At 52.2% G+C, this 14,710-nt stretch overlaps 1 protein-coding gene across 1 annotated transcript; it reads left to right on the top strand.

The window, feature by feature from the left end:
- The first annotated feature begins 76 nt into the window (after positions 1-76).
- wdr73 (WD repeat domain 73) lies at positions 77-13,088 on the top strand. The gene is made up of 8 exons (XM_033022169.1): positions 77-160; positions 2,537-2,604; positions 3,561-3,649; positions 7,068-7,156; positions 7,644-7,711; positions 9,813-9,986; positions 10,705-11,052; positions 12,849-13,088. The coding sequence occupies exons 1-8, from the start codon at positions 105-107 to the stop codon at positions 13,070-13,072; spliced, it is 1,116 nt and encodes a 371-aa protein (XP_032878060.1). The 5' UTR covers positions 77-104; the 3' UTR covers positions 13,073-13,088.
- Positions 13,089-14,710: the final 1,622 nt, after the last annotated feature.

Genomic DNA, 14,710 nt, shown 5'->3' with positions numbered 1-14,710 from the left:
TCCCATTGGCCAGAGCGTGAAAGCCGAGTAAGCAGTGGGAAGGAAGTGACGAGGACACCTCTACCCGGAAGAGGAGCTCGGCGTTGCCGGGGAGACGCGGCAAGATGGCGGCGCCCGAGGAGAGCGAGTGGGAGGCGTGGATGGTGGAGACTCTGAGCCTGTGAGAGGATGGAGGGAGAGATGTCAGGGGTCACAGTTTAAGAATAAGGGGTCGGACATTTAGGACTGAGAACTCTTATCTCACCAGGGACTCATTTACTGTTGTGTTGTGTCTTTTGTAAAAAAATATTCTCTAACCTGTAAATACTGATTCTGTTCTGTTCTGTAGTTTTGCACAATCCCGCAGGCATTGCCACTTTCATTTCACTGCACATCTTGTATGTGTATGTGACAAATAAACTTGACTTGACTTGAGATGAGGAAAAACGTTTACACCCAGAGAGTTGTGAATCTGTGGAATTCTCTGCCGCAGAAGGCAGTGGAGGCAGATTCACTGGATGTATTCAAGAGAGTGTTGGTAATATATTAAGGGATATGGGGAGAAAGCAGGAACTGGTTGTGGATGATCAGCCATGATCACAGTGAATGGCGGTGCTGTCTCGAGGGGCCGAATGGCCTACTCCTGCACCAATTCTTCTATGTTTCTATGTAGGAGATAGGTGTGTGTGTGGGGTGGGGGGGGGGTGGTGCGGGTATTCAGAGGGAGTCATAGAGTGAAGATACACATAAAATTCTGGAGTAACTCAGCAGGACAGGCAGCATCTTTGGAGAAGGAATGGGCGACGTTTCGGGGCGAGACCCTTCATCAGACCTGTCCACAGTGTACAAATAATCTTTTCACTTTCACCTTGAACCTATGTACTCCGGTACTCGATTCCCGTACTCTGGGCAAGAGACTGTGCGTCTACCCGATCTATTTCTCTCATGGTTTTATACACCTCTATAAGATCTCCCCTCATCCGCCTGCGCTCCATGGAATAGAGACCCAGGCTGCTCAACTTCTCCCTGTAGCTCACACCTTCTAGACCTGGCAACATCCTTGTAAATCTTTTCTGAACCCTTTCCAGCTTGACAACATCTTTCCTTTAACATGGTGTCCAGAACATGGAGGGAGGAGGATGGGGAAGGAGCAGGAGGAGGAGGGATTGGGGAGGAGGATTGGGAATCAAAAGAGATTAGAAGGAGGGGGTAGAGGATAGATGGAGGAAGAGAATGAAGAAGGTGGGGAGGATGGAAGAAGAGAGAGAATGGAGGCTGGGAGGACGGAGTGATAATTGAGTGAGAATTGTGAGAGGCGGGATAGAGACGAGGGGAATGTAGGGGGAGGGAAGGAGGGGAGAAACATAGAAAATAGGTGCCAAAGTAGGCCATTTGGCCCTTTGAACCAGCACGGCCATTCAATATGATCATGGATTATCATCCAAAATCATTACCTTTTTCCCGCTTTATCCCCATATCCGTTGATTCCGTTAGCCCTAAGAGGTAAATCTAACTCTCTCTTGAAAACATCCAGTGAATTGGTCTCCACTGCCTTCTGTGGCAGAGAATTCCACAGATTCACAACTCTCTGGCTGAAGATGTTTTTCCTCATCTCAGTCCGAAATGACCGACCCCTTATTCTTAAACTGTGACCCCTGGTTCTGGACTCCCCCAACATCGGGAACATATTTCCTACCTCTAGCGTGGCCAATCCTTTAACCATTTTATATGTTCATATAAGATGCCCTCTCATCCTTCTAAATGCCAGCAAATACAAGCCCAGTCGACCCATTCTTTCTTCATATGACAGTCCCGCCATCCCGGGAATTAACCTTGTAAACCTACGCTGCACTCCCTCAATAGCAAGAATGTCCTTCCTCAAATAAGGAGACCAAAATTGCACACAACACTCAAGGTGCGGTCTCACCAGGGCCCTATACAACTGCAGTATGATCTCTTTCCTCCTATACTCAAATTATCTCGCAATGAAGGCCAACATGCTATTAGCTTTCTTCACTGCCTGCTGTACCTGCATGCTTACTTTCAGAGGATGTAGGGCAGGGTGTAGGAGGGGGGGGGATAATGGAGGAAGAATGGAAGGCGGAGGTAGAGTTGGGAGGAGGAGGGTTGACGGATGGGAGGAGGAGGAATGGAGGGGTGGAACCTAAATAGAGGATGGGGGGGGGGGGGGGAGGAGAGAGATAAGAGGATGCAGGGGGGAGGGAGAGGATGACAATAGACAATAGGTGCAGGAGTAGGCCAATTGGCCCTTCGAGCCAGCACCGCCATTGGGGCTGATCATCCCCAATCAGTACCCCATTCCTGCCTTCTCCCCATATCCCCTGACTCCGCTATCTTTAAGAGGAGGGTGGAGGGAGGCAGAATGGGGGAGCAGGGAGAACGGGTAGGGGTGGAGGGAGAAAGGGAGAGATGGAAGGAGGGTGAGAGGAAGGATAGAGGGGGAAGGAGGAGCTAGTACTGAGTGGATGGGCAGAATGCCATCCTGCATGAGCACAACTATCCCCCCCCGCTGCTCACCGACCATCTTCCGTTTCAGCTATGACGACCTCCACGTGTTTGAACTGCAGGAAGCGACGCGCGTCCTCGAGTGGATTCACAAGACCGGTAGGTTATTAATTGACATTTTTTTTTTTTTTTTTTTAATGTTATCTGGGCCTGGAGAGAGTGGATGTGGAGAGGATGTTTCCACAAGTGAGAGTCTTAGACGAGAGGTCATAGTCTCAGAATTAAAGGACGTTCTTTTAGAGAGGAGACGAGGAGGATTTTTTTTTAGTCAATAGACAATAGGTGCAAGGAGGAGGCCATTCGGCCCTTCGAGCCAGCACCACCACAGTCCGTCAGACGGTGGTGAATCTATGGAATTCATTGCGGTCATGGTGGTGCAGCAGTAGAATTGCTGCCTGACAGCGAATGCAGCGCCAGAGCCCCGGGTTCGATCCCGACTACGGGTGCTGTCTGTACGGTGTTTGTACGTTCTCCCCGTGACCTGCGTGGGTTTTCTCCGAGATCTCCGGTTTCCTCCCACACTCCAAAGACGTACAGGTTTGTATTTTAATTGGCTTGGTGTAAATGTAAAAATTGTCCCTAGTGGGTGTAGGATGGTGTTAATGTGCGGGGATCGCTGGTTGGCGCGGACCCGGTGGGCCGAAGGGCCTGTTTCCGTACTGTATGTCTGAACTAAATTGCCACAGAAGGCTGTGGAGGCCAAGTCAGTGGATATTTATAAGATGGAAATTGACAGATTCTTGATTAGTACAGGGTTTATGGGGAGAAGGCAGGTGAATGGGGTTAGGAGGGAGAGATAGATCAGCCATGATTGAATAGTAGAATAGACTTGATGGGTCGAATGGTCCAATTCTACTCCTATAACTATCTATGTTTCTATGTTTGAAGTGTACATGTTCACTTTTAATTTGATTTTAATTTCAAGGTTTTGTGTACCCTTGTCTGTTGTGACTGTTGGCAGTTTCCCTCCGGGGATGAATAAAGTTCTATCGTATCGTAAGCTGTGTGAACGTGCAGGTTCCCGCAGCCTGGGTCTAACGCTCTCTGCCTGGCAGGTGTGTGCGTCGCTGGCTACGGATCGGGAAGGAGGAACGAAATTCTGCAGCTCGCTCTCCCCCAGAAACTCTCGGCTAAACAAAAGCAGGTGAGGTGAGGTGAGCTGAGCGAGTTCCCCGGGACAGGGTAACAAGGACGGAGCCTGAGTATGGCCCCTGCTCCGTCAGAGTGCCGGTGATGCAGGGGGGATGTCAAACATCGGGTTGTGTAGAATTTAGAGATAGAGAGAAGAAACAGGCCCTTCGGCCCACCGAGTCTGCACCGAACAGCGATCCCCGCACATTAACACTACCCTACACACACACTGGGGACAATTTATATTTACACCAAGCCTGCAAACCTGCATGTCTTTGGAGTGTGGGAGAAAACCGATGATCCTGGAGAAAACCCACGCAGGTCACAGGGAGAACGTGCAAACTCCGTACAGACAGCACCCGTAGTCAGGATCAAACGAAAAAAGGACATAAACAATAGACAATAGGTGCAGGAGTAGGCCATTCAGCCCTTCGAGTCAGCATTTCGATTCAACGAGTCAGTATGGGTGATGTTTCAGGTCAGGTCTGAAGAAGGGTCCTGACCTGAAACGTCACCTATCCATGTTCTCCAGAGATGCTGCCTGACCCGTTGAGTTACTCCAGCACTCTGTGAAACGTCACCAATCCATGTTCTCCACAGATGCTGCCTGACCCGCTGAGTTACTCCAGCACTCTGTGAAACGTCACCTATCCATGTTCTCCACAGATGCTGCCTGACCGGCTGAGTTACTCCAGCACTCTGTGAAACGTCACCTATCCATGTTCTCCACAGATGCTGCCTGACCTGCTGAGTTACTCCAGCACTCTGTGAAACGTCACCTATCCATGTTCTCCACAGATGCTGCCTGACCCGCTGAGTTACTCCAGCACTCTGTGAAACGTCACCTATCCATGTTCTCCACAGATGCTGCCTGACCCGCTGAGTTACTCCAGCACTCTGTGAAACGTCACCTATCCATGTTCACCACAGATGCTGCCTGACCTGCTGAGTTTCTCAAGCATTTTTGTCTACCTGCATCTGATCCATGTCAGAGTCCGTTGAAAGATCTGACAGTTCGGGGCGGTGAAGTCTGAATTTGTTCACAGGATAATTACTGCACCTTGCCCAGTGCAAACTCCGTATCCCAGAAATCCATGCAGTGTTCTGTGCAGTTGTGCTCACCCAGGTACAGCAAGGATGACATTAAGTTGGAGAGGGTGCGGGAGAGATTCACCTGGATGTTACCTGGTATGAAACATCACCTGGGCTTGAGTTACAGGGAGAGGCTACGACTTTGTCGGTTGGAGCATAGGAGGCTGAGGGGTGTATGTATTATTTATAGTGTATATACAGTCTATGGTCAATAGACACACTGAACTTTTATCTTCCGTTTTGTACTATGTTTATATATTGTTTAATGTTTTATGTATCATTCTTAACTGTCACCATATGTCATGTTGTCACTTGTGGGCGGAGCACCAAGGCAAACTCCTTGTATGTGAATACTTGGCCAATAAACATATTCATTCATTCATTCATTCTGTTGTGCTGCAGCAAGTAAGAATTTAATTGTCCTATCTGGGACACATGACAATAAAACACTCTTGACTTGACCTTATTGAGGTGTACAAGATCACCCGGGACACGGATAAAGTGAACGCTCACAGTCTGTTTCCCAGGGTAGAGGATTCTAAAACTAGAGGGCACAGGGTTAAGGCGAGAGGGGAGAGATTTAAGAGAGATCTCAGGAGGACAATAGACATTAGATAATAGACGCAGGAGTAGGCCATTCGGCCCTTTGAGCCTGCACCACCATTCAATGTGATCATGGCTGATCATCCACAATCACCACCCCATTCCTGCCTTCTCCCCATATCCCCTGACTCCGCTATCTTTAAGAGCCCTATCTAACTCTCTCTTGAAAGTATCCAGAAATACTCATGATAAACTCATTCTCAACCTCCACCGCTCCAGAGAAAACAATCTAAGTCTGTCCGACCTCTCCTCATACATTGCTAGAGTGAAGTTTCCCTGCTTTATAACTCCATATGGACCACCCTCCGAGTGAAAAAGTTCCTCATCATGTGGACTGTCATATGCTGAGAGAATGGAGCGGCTAGGCTTGTATACTCTGGAGTTTAGAAAGATGAGAGGGGATCTTATTGAAACATATAACATTATTAAGGGTTTGGACACGTTAGAGGCAGGAAACATGTTCCCGATGTTGGGGGAGTCCAGAACCAGGGGCCACAGTTTAAGAATAAGGGATAAGCCATTTAGAACGGAGACGAGGAAACACTTTTTCACACAGAGTGGTGAGTCTGTGGAATTCTCTGGATGCTAGATAGAGCTCTTAAAGGTAGCGGAGTCAGGGGATATGGGGAGAAGGCAGGAACAGGGTACTGATTGGGGATGATCAGCCATGATAACAGTGAATGGCGGTGCTGGCTCGAAGGGCTGAATAGCATACTCCTGCACCTATTGTCTATTGTCCATTGTCTATCCACAGTGTGCAGATACATGATAAGGGAATAACATGTAGTGCAGAGGAAAGCCAGTAAAGTCCGATCTAAGATAGTCCGAGGGTTATCAAGAGGTAGGTAGTTCATATGGGATTTGTTGGAAGTATTTAAAATAATCAGAGGCACAGAGAAGGTCAAAGTCAGAAACATTTCCCCAGGGTGGAAACATCCAACACTAGGGGGCATAACTTTAAGGAGATGTGCGGGGCGGGGTGGGTGCTTGGAAAGCGCTGCCAGGGATGGTGGTGGAGGCAGATACGATAGTGGTGTTTAAGAGGCTTTTGGATAGATACATAGACACACTACTATCTACTTCTTTGGAGACCCCTGGACTACCCCTGATCAGACTTTGCTGGCTTTACCTTGCACTAAACGTTATTCAGATTCAGATTCAGATTCAAACTTTATTGTCATTGTGCAGTATACAGTACAGAGACAACGAAATGCAGTATTCCCTTATCATGTATCTGTACACTGTAAATGGATCGATTGGACTCATGTATTGTCTTTCTGCTGACTGGTTAGCACGCAACAAAAGCTTTTCACTGTACCTCGATACATGTGACAATTAACTAAACTTGTGGGGGAGAAGGCAGGAGAATGATCAGCCATGATTGAATGGCAGAGTAGACTTGATGGGCAGAGTGGCCTAATTCGGCTCCTATCTCTGATGAACATGGCTTTATGAACTGGATATCCAGCTGGACATGGATGAGGTGCAGGTAGAGGAGAGTTGGGAGTAACGGCCTGCTTGCATAGAGCCTGGCTCTGTGCGCTAGAGCAGTGATTGATCCAGGCTGCTCACCGGGGTGTGAGCAGGGAGGGGTGGCTGTGGGGTGGGGAAGGGGTATGGGGTGGGGATGGGGTGTGGGGTGGGTGTGTGGGGTGGGGTAGGGGTGTGGGCAGGGAGGGGTATAGTGGGTGGGTGGTCCACTCTCCCCTGATCCCGCCCGCTGTCGTTCCCCACAGGGTCTTTGCCCCGACCGTGATTTCCGTGTGGATGGCGGCGGCTTCTCCCACAGACCCGTCTACCAGCTGAAACATGTGCCCGGGACCAGGTCAGTCTACGCATCCCCTCCCCTCCCTCCCTTCTCTCCCTTCCCCTCCCTTCCCCTTCCTCACTCCCCCTCCCCTCCCCTCCCTCCCTTCTCTCTCCTCCCTCCATCCCCCCCTCCCCTCGTTTCTCCGTCACTCTCCTTCTCTCTCACTCTCTCCCACGTAAACCCTCCCCTCCTCAAGCCCCCTCCCCCCAGAGAGACGTGAATAGCAGGGACTGGAATAGGGGGTTGGGGGTTGGTTGATGGGGGGGTTTAGTTAATGAGGGGGGTTTGGGTGATGGGGAGGATTAGTTGATGAGGCGGGGTTGGTTGATGGGGGGGGTTTAGTTGATGGGGGGTTGCAGACACAAGGAATGTAGATGCTGGAATCTTGAGATAAATACAAAGTGCTGGAGGATCAGGCCTGGGGAGTGATAGGTGGGTACAGGGGAGTGGAGGGAGCTGGTGGGACTAGACTGACCACTGACCCCCAGCTCTGTGTCCACAGCCTGTTGGTGACCAGTGGTCCCCCCGATACCTCGCTACAGGTCTGGACGCTGGGAGCCAGCGAGAGCGGTGAGTATCAGACCTTGCAGCTCTGTCGGACGTTGGTCGGGCCGTATTTGGAGTATTGCGTGGAGTTCTGGAACTGCACCCCCATTACAGGGAGGATAGACAATAGGTGCAGGAGTAGGCCATTCGGCCCTTCGAGCCAGCACGCCATTCAACGTGATCATGGCTGATCATCCCCAATCAGTACCTCGTTCCTGCCTTCTCCCCCTATCCCCTGACTCCGCTACCTTTAAGAGCCCTATCTAGCTCTCTCTTGAATGTATCCAGAGAACTGGCCTCCACCGCCCTCTGAGGCAGAGAATTCCACAGGCTCACAACTCTGTGAGAAAAAGTGTTTCCGCGTCTCCGTTCTAAATGGCTTACTCCTTATTCTAAAACTGTGGCCCCTGGTTCTGTGGGGGCTTTGGAGACGGTGCAGAGGAGGTTTACCAGAACGTTGCCGGGATTAGTGGGTTTCAGCTACAGGGAGAGGTAACGGACTGTCGGACAGGAGGGGTGGACAGACGACGTTTTGGGTCAGGACCCTTCTTCAGGGTTTGAGAGGTGAAAGAGCTGATGGGCAGCACGGTGGCGCAGCGGGTAGAGTTGCTGCCTCACAGCGCCAGAGACCCGGGTTCAATCCAGACTACGGGTGCTGTCTGTGTGGAGTTTGTACGTTCTCCCCGTGAACTGCGTGGGCTTTCTCCCACATCCCAAAGGCGTGCAGGTTTGTAAGTCATAGAAACATAGAAAATAGGTGCAGGAGTAGGCCATTCGGCCCTTCGAGCCTGCACCGCCATTCAATATGATCATGGCTGATCATCCTACTCAGTATCCTGTACCTGTCTTCTCTCCATACCCCCTGATCCCTTTAGCCACAAAGGCCACATCTAACTCCCTCTTAAATATAGCCAATGAACTGGCCTTGACTACTTTCTGTGGCAGAGAGTTCCGCAGATTCACCACTCTCTGTGTGAAAAAAATGTTTCTCAAAAAAGTCAATTGGCTTCTGTAAATTGTCCCTGTAAAGTGTGTAGGGTGGAACTAGTGCACTGGATGTGTAGGAAGGAACTGCAGATGCTGGTTTAAAGTGTAGACACAAAAAGCTGGAGTAACTCAGCGGGACAGACAGCATCTCTGGAGAGAAGGAATGGGTGGTCTGAAGAAGGGTCAAACCCGAAACATCACCCATTCCTTCTCTCCAGAGATGCTGCCTGTCCCGCTGAGTTACTCCAGCATTTTGTGTCTATCTTTGGAACTGGTGTGCGGTTGATTGATGGTTGGCACAGAGTAGATGGGCAGAAGGGCCTGTTTCTGCGCAGTAACTCTAAAGTAAACTAGAAGCCTGAGGGCCAGGTGTAGATGATGTAGCTAAGCTGGAGGGGGTGCAGTGGTTGGGCAGCAGAGGGTAGGGTGATGAAGAGGTTTCTCTGAAAAGGCTAGTAAGGGAACAGTGAGCTGAAGGGCTGAGTCTGAGTCTCTGAAAGGGCTAGTATGAGCAAAATGGGTCAATGTGCCTTGGTTTGTTCATGTCTCTGAATGGGCTAGAACAGACAGTGGGCCAAATGGGCCTCGGTTTGTGCACGAGGTCTCTCTGAAATGGCTAGCAGGGGCGCAGTGGACTGAAGGGCCTGGACTACTTAGAAACATAGAAAATAGGTGCAGGAGGAGGTCATTCGGCCCTTCGAGCCAGCACCGCCATTCATTGTGATCATGGCTGATCGTCCCCTATCGATAACCCATGCCTGCCTTCTCCTGATATCCTTTGACTCCACTATCTCCTAGAGCTCTATCTAACCCTCTTAAATCCATCCAGTGACTTGGCCTCCACTGCCCTCTGTGGCAGGGAATTCCACAAATTCACAACTCTCTGGGTGAAAAGGTTTTTTCTCACCTCAGTCTTAAATGGCCTCCCCTTTATTCTAAGATGGCTAGTATGGCCAAAGTGCCTTGGTTTGTGCCCGTCTCTGATTGGCTAGTACGGGTGCAGTGGGCCGAAGGGCCTCGGATTGTTCACGAAGTCTCTCTGAAATGGCTAGCAGGGGTGCAGTGGGCTGAAGGGCCCGGGCTTGTGCCGTGCGGTTTTGCTGGCAGTGTCGCTGAAGCCGCCGTTCTCTCCCCGCAGACAGCGTGCGGCTGCAGAGCTCGTGGCCGCTGACCGGTCCTGCGGGCAATGGATGGTCCCGGCTCTCCGTCACCGGCCCGCCTTCCCCCCGCGTCCTGCACGGATCCACCCTCACTGACCTGTCCCTGCTGGACCTCCACACGCGGACCGAGCTGCCCACCGCCGCCCCCACAGGTAGGTCAGCCTCCTCACCGCCGGGGGAGGAGAGGAATGAGGGAGGGAGGGCAGAAGGGACGGAGGGAGGGAGCTGCTGAGAGACCCAAGGCCACTCTGAGGTCACGAGGAACTGCAGCTGCCGCAGTGCTGAGCAAAGCACAGAGTGCAGGAGGAACTCAGCGGGTCAGGCAGCGTCTGTGGAGGGAATGGACAGACAACGTTTTGTTGGGATCCACCCATCCGGCAAGCACCCCTGCATCCACCTATCACTCGCCAGACTTTGTCCTGTCCACCACCTCTCGTTCCCAGCTTCCCACTCCATCGGTCTGAGACCGGAAACGTCGCCTGTCCATTCCCTCCACAGACGCTGCCCGACCTGCTAAGTTACTCCAGCGCTGTGTGTTTGGCCCAGGGGGGGGTCAGTTGGGAGAGGGTACGAAGGGAGGGGGGTGGGGTGGGTGGGTGGGGGTGTGGGCCTCTGGTGTTGCCTCTAATGGACGCTGCCCCTCCTGCATGGCCAGGTGATGAGGAAGGGTCAGCAGGCTGGGAGTGTGATGGTCGGGAGGGGGTTTGGAGTTCTGGAGGAGGGGGTCAGTGTCTCTGGCCGCTGCCCCTCCCATGGGGCCTGATGATGGGGAAGGGGTCAGCGGGCTGGGAGTGGGGGAGTTCGCAAGAAGAGGGTCGGTACCTCTGGCCGCTGGCACTGCCATCTAACTGGGTGCTGCCGCTCCCGCAGGGCTGGACGCCGGTGAATCGGTCAGCGGGCTGGCGTTACTGGACGGCTGCACCTTCCTGGTGTGTACGGAGAGCGGGCGGCTGGGCATCGGCGATACCCGGCAGTGCCCGGCACTGACCAGTCCCCCCAGCCCGGCCGCGGGCGCTGGCCGCTGGACCATGGCGCTGGAGCCCGGCGGCACGGCGGTGGCCAGGCTCTCGTCCAGCGGGCAGCTGGTGCTGACTGACCGCCGGGATCTCAGTACCGCCCTGGCACGGGCACAGATGGACATTACCCAGACACCGGACAACGCTGACCACCTCTGCCTCACCTGGGCACCTCACCTGCGCCACCACCTGGCCGTCTCAGGTACGCGGGCTGCGGGCGGGAAGTCTCAACCAACGTCAGAAACTGCGGCAAAATACTGAGCTGGTCATAAGGCATAGTAGAATTAGGCCATTCGGCCCCATCGAGTCTACTCACCCATTCAATCATGGTTGATCTATCTCTCCCTCCTAATCCCATTCTCCTGCCTTCTCCCCATAACCCCTGACACCCGTACAAATCAAGAATCTATCGAACTCTGCCTTAAAAATATTCACTGATGGCCTCCACAGCCGTCTGTGGCAAAGAATTCCAGGATCAATGGAATTAAGGGCGCCACGGTGGTGCAGCGGTAGAGTTGCTGCCTCACAGCGCCAGAGATATTGACCACGGGTGCTGTCTGTGCGGAGTTTGTGCGTGCTCCCCGTGACCTGCGTGGGTTTTCTCTCAGATCTTCGGTTGTGGCAAGTAAATTGGATGAAGGAGAGCCAGTGGATGTAGTGTATCTGGACTTTCAGAAAGCCTTTGATAAGGTCCCACACAGGAGATTAGTGGGCAACATTAGAGTACATTGTATTGGGGGTAGGGTGTTGACATGGAGAGAGAATTGGTTGGCAGACAGGAAACAAAGAGTAGGAATAAACGGGTCCCTGTCAGAATTGCAGGCAGTGGCGAGTGGAGTGCCACAAGGCTCGGTGCTGGGGCCGCAACTATTTACAATATATATTAATGATTTCGATGATGGAATTAAAGTAACACTGACATATTTGCAGATGATACAAAGCTGGGTGGCAGTGTGAACTGCGAAGAGGATGCTAGGAGGTTGCAGGGTGACTTGGACAGGTTGGGTGAGTGGGCAGATGCATGGCAGATGCAGTATAATGTAGATAAATGTGAGGTTATCCACTTTGGTGGCAAGAACAAGAGGGCAGATTATTATATGAATGGTGTCAGATTAGGAAAAAGGGGAGGTGCAACGAGACCTGGGTGTCCTTGTACACCAGTCACTGAAAGTAAACATGCAGGTACAGCAGGCAGTGAAGAAAGCTAATGGCAAGTTGGCCTTCATAACAAGAGGATTTGAGTATAGGAGTAAAGAGGTCCTTCTGCAGTGGTATAGGGTCCTAGTGAGACCACATTGTGTGCAGTTTTGGTCTCCTAATTTGAGGAAGGACATCCTTGCTATTGAGGCAGTGCAGCGTAGGTTCACGAGATTGATCCCTGGGATGGTGGGACTGGCATATGAGGAAAGAATGGAAAGACTGGGCTTGTATTCACTGGAGTTTAGAAGGATGAGGGGGATCTTGTAGAAGCATATAAAATTATAAAAGGACTGGACTGGCTAGATGCAGGGAAAATGTTCCCAATGTTGAGGGAGTCCAGAACCAGGGGCCAGTTTTAGAATAAAGGGGAGGCCGTTTAAAACTGAGATGAGAAAAAAAATGTCACCCAGAGAGCTGTGAATTTGTGGAATTCTCTGCCACAGAAGGCAGTGGAGGCCAATTCACTGGATGAATTTAGTGAGTTAGTTAGAGCTCGAGGGGCTAGCGGAATCAAGGGATATGGGGAGAAGGCAGGCACGGGTTACTGATTTTGGATGATCAGCCATGATCACAATGAATGGCGGTGCTGGGTGGGTGGTTGGGTGCTGGGGTGGGGGGTTGTGTGCTGGGGTGGGGGGTTGGGTGCTGGGGTGGGGGGTTGTGTGCTGGGGTGGGGGGTTGGGTGCTGGGTGGGGGTTTGGGTGCTGGGGTGGGGGGTTGGGTGCTGGGGTGGGGGGTTGGGTGCTAGATGACACTCGTGTGTGCGTTTGACCTCTCTCTCTCTCTCTCCCCCCCCAGGGTTTGACGGTTCGGTGCGGGTGTACGACGCCGCCCGCTGGTCTGAGAGCCCGGTGCGGGCCGAGCCGGTGATCGTCCACCGGGGCCACGGGCTGGGGACCGGGTCAGAGCGGCCGCTGGTCACAGCCCACACCTGGGTCCCTGGGCATCAGCGGGCGCTGCTCTCCGCTGCCACCGACGGCTCCCTACACCTGTGGGGGTGGGCAGGGGGTCGTGGGGCGTGACGCTAGGCAGAGGGGGGGGGGGTCGTGGGGCGTGAGCCCAGGCAATTGGGAGGGTCGTGACCCCAGGCAGGGGTCGCGGGGTTCTGACCCCGACGGCAGGGTGTCATTGCGGGTCGCAGGTCCGTGGGACCATCTGCAATCGTAGAGTCACTCAGCACGGAAACAGGCCGTTCGACCCAACTTGCCCCATCTATACTAGTCCCACCTGTCTGCGTTTGGTCCATATCCCTCGAAACCTGTCCGTCCTATAGGACAGGAGCGACCTGGCCTAGCCACACCACCTGTGGGCCATTGAGATGTGATTCACTCTCATACAGCACGGAAACAGGCCCTTCGGCCCAACTCATCTCTGCTGACCTAAGATGCCCCATCTACGCTAGTTTGACCCATACCCCGTCTCCACATCCAGGTGTCTTGTGAACGTTATTGTGCCTGCTGCAGAACTCTCCAAACACTTACACCGTTGTAGGTTATATTGGCTTGGTGAACTTGTATAAATGTTATCCCTAGTGTGTGATGTTAATGTGCGGGGATCGCTGGTCGATGCGGACTCGCTGGGCTGAAGCGCCTGTTTCCGCGCTGTATCTCTAATCTAAACTAAACGCTGGGTGAAATTTGGAGGATGTCAAGTCAAGTTTATTTGTCACATACACATACAAGATGTGCAGTGAAATGAAAGTGGCAATGCCTGCGGGATTGTGCAAAACAACGAACAGAATAGAACAGAATCAGTATTTACATTTTAGAAAAAAACCCCAGCAATTTTAAAAAGACACAACACAACAGTAAATGAGTCCCTGGTGAGATCAGAGTTTACAGTCCTGATGGCCTGTGGGAAGAAACTCCGTCTCATCCTCTCTGTTCTCACAGCATGACAGCGGAGGCGCTTGCCTGACCGTAGCAGCTGGAACAGTCCGTTGCTGGGGTGTTAGGGGTCCCCCATAATGTTGCTGGCTCTGGATCTGCCCCTCCTGGTGTATAGGTCCTGCAGGGGGGTGAGTGTAGTTCCCATGGTGCGTTCGGCCGAACGCAATACTCTCTGCAGAGCCTTCTTGTCCTGGGAAGAGCTGTTCCCCAACCAGATTGTGATGTTGCCGGACAAGATGCTTTCTACAGCCCCAGAGTAGAAGGATTGAAGGATCCTCAGAGACTGAATTTCCTCAGCTGCCTGAGGTGGTAAAGGCGCTGCCTTGCCTTACTCACCAGTGCGGCAGTGTGTGTTGTCCATGTCAGACCCTCTGTGATGTGGACTCCCTGGTATTTAAAGCAGCTCACCCTGTCCACAGTAGCCCCATTTATCTCCAGTGGTGTGTACGGCCTCGGATGTTGTGTCCTTCTAAAGTCCACAATCAGCTCCTTAGTTTTATGATATTCAAGAGGAGGCTGTTGTCCTGACACCAGAGTGCCAGATCAGCCACCTCCTCCCGGTAGGCCTTCTCATCGTTATCTGAGATCAGGCCCACCACCACAGTGTCATCAGCAAACTTGATTATAGAGTTGGAGCTGAACCTGGCCACAGAAGGAACTGCAGATGCTGGTTTAAACCGAAGATAGACACAAATAAACTGGTTAAAACCGAAGATAGACACAAAAGACTGGTGTAACTCCGCGGGTCAGACAGCATCTCTGGAGAAAAGG

This window comes from Amblyraja radiata, chromosome 6 (genome assembly GCF_010909765.2).
Source record: "Amblyraja radiata isolate CabotCenter1 chromosome 6, sAmbRad1.1.pri, whole genome shotgun sequence".
Lineage (NCBI taxonomy): Eukaryota > Metazoa > Chordata > Chondrichthyes > Rajiformes > Rajidae > Amblyraja > Amblyraja radiata.
This window is presented reverse-complemented; position numbering and strand designations above follow the sequence as displayed.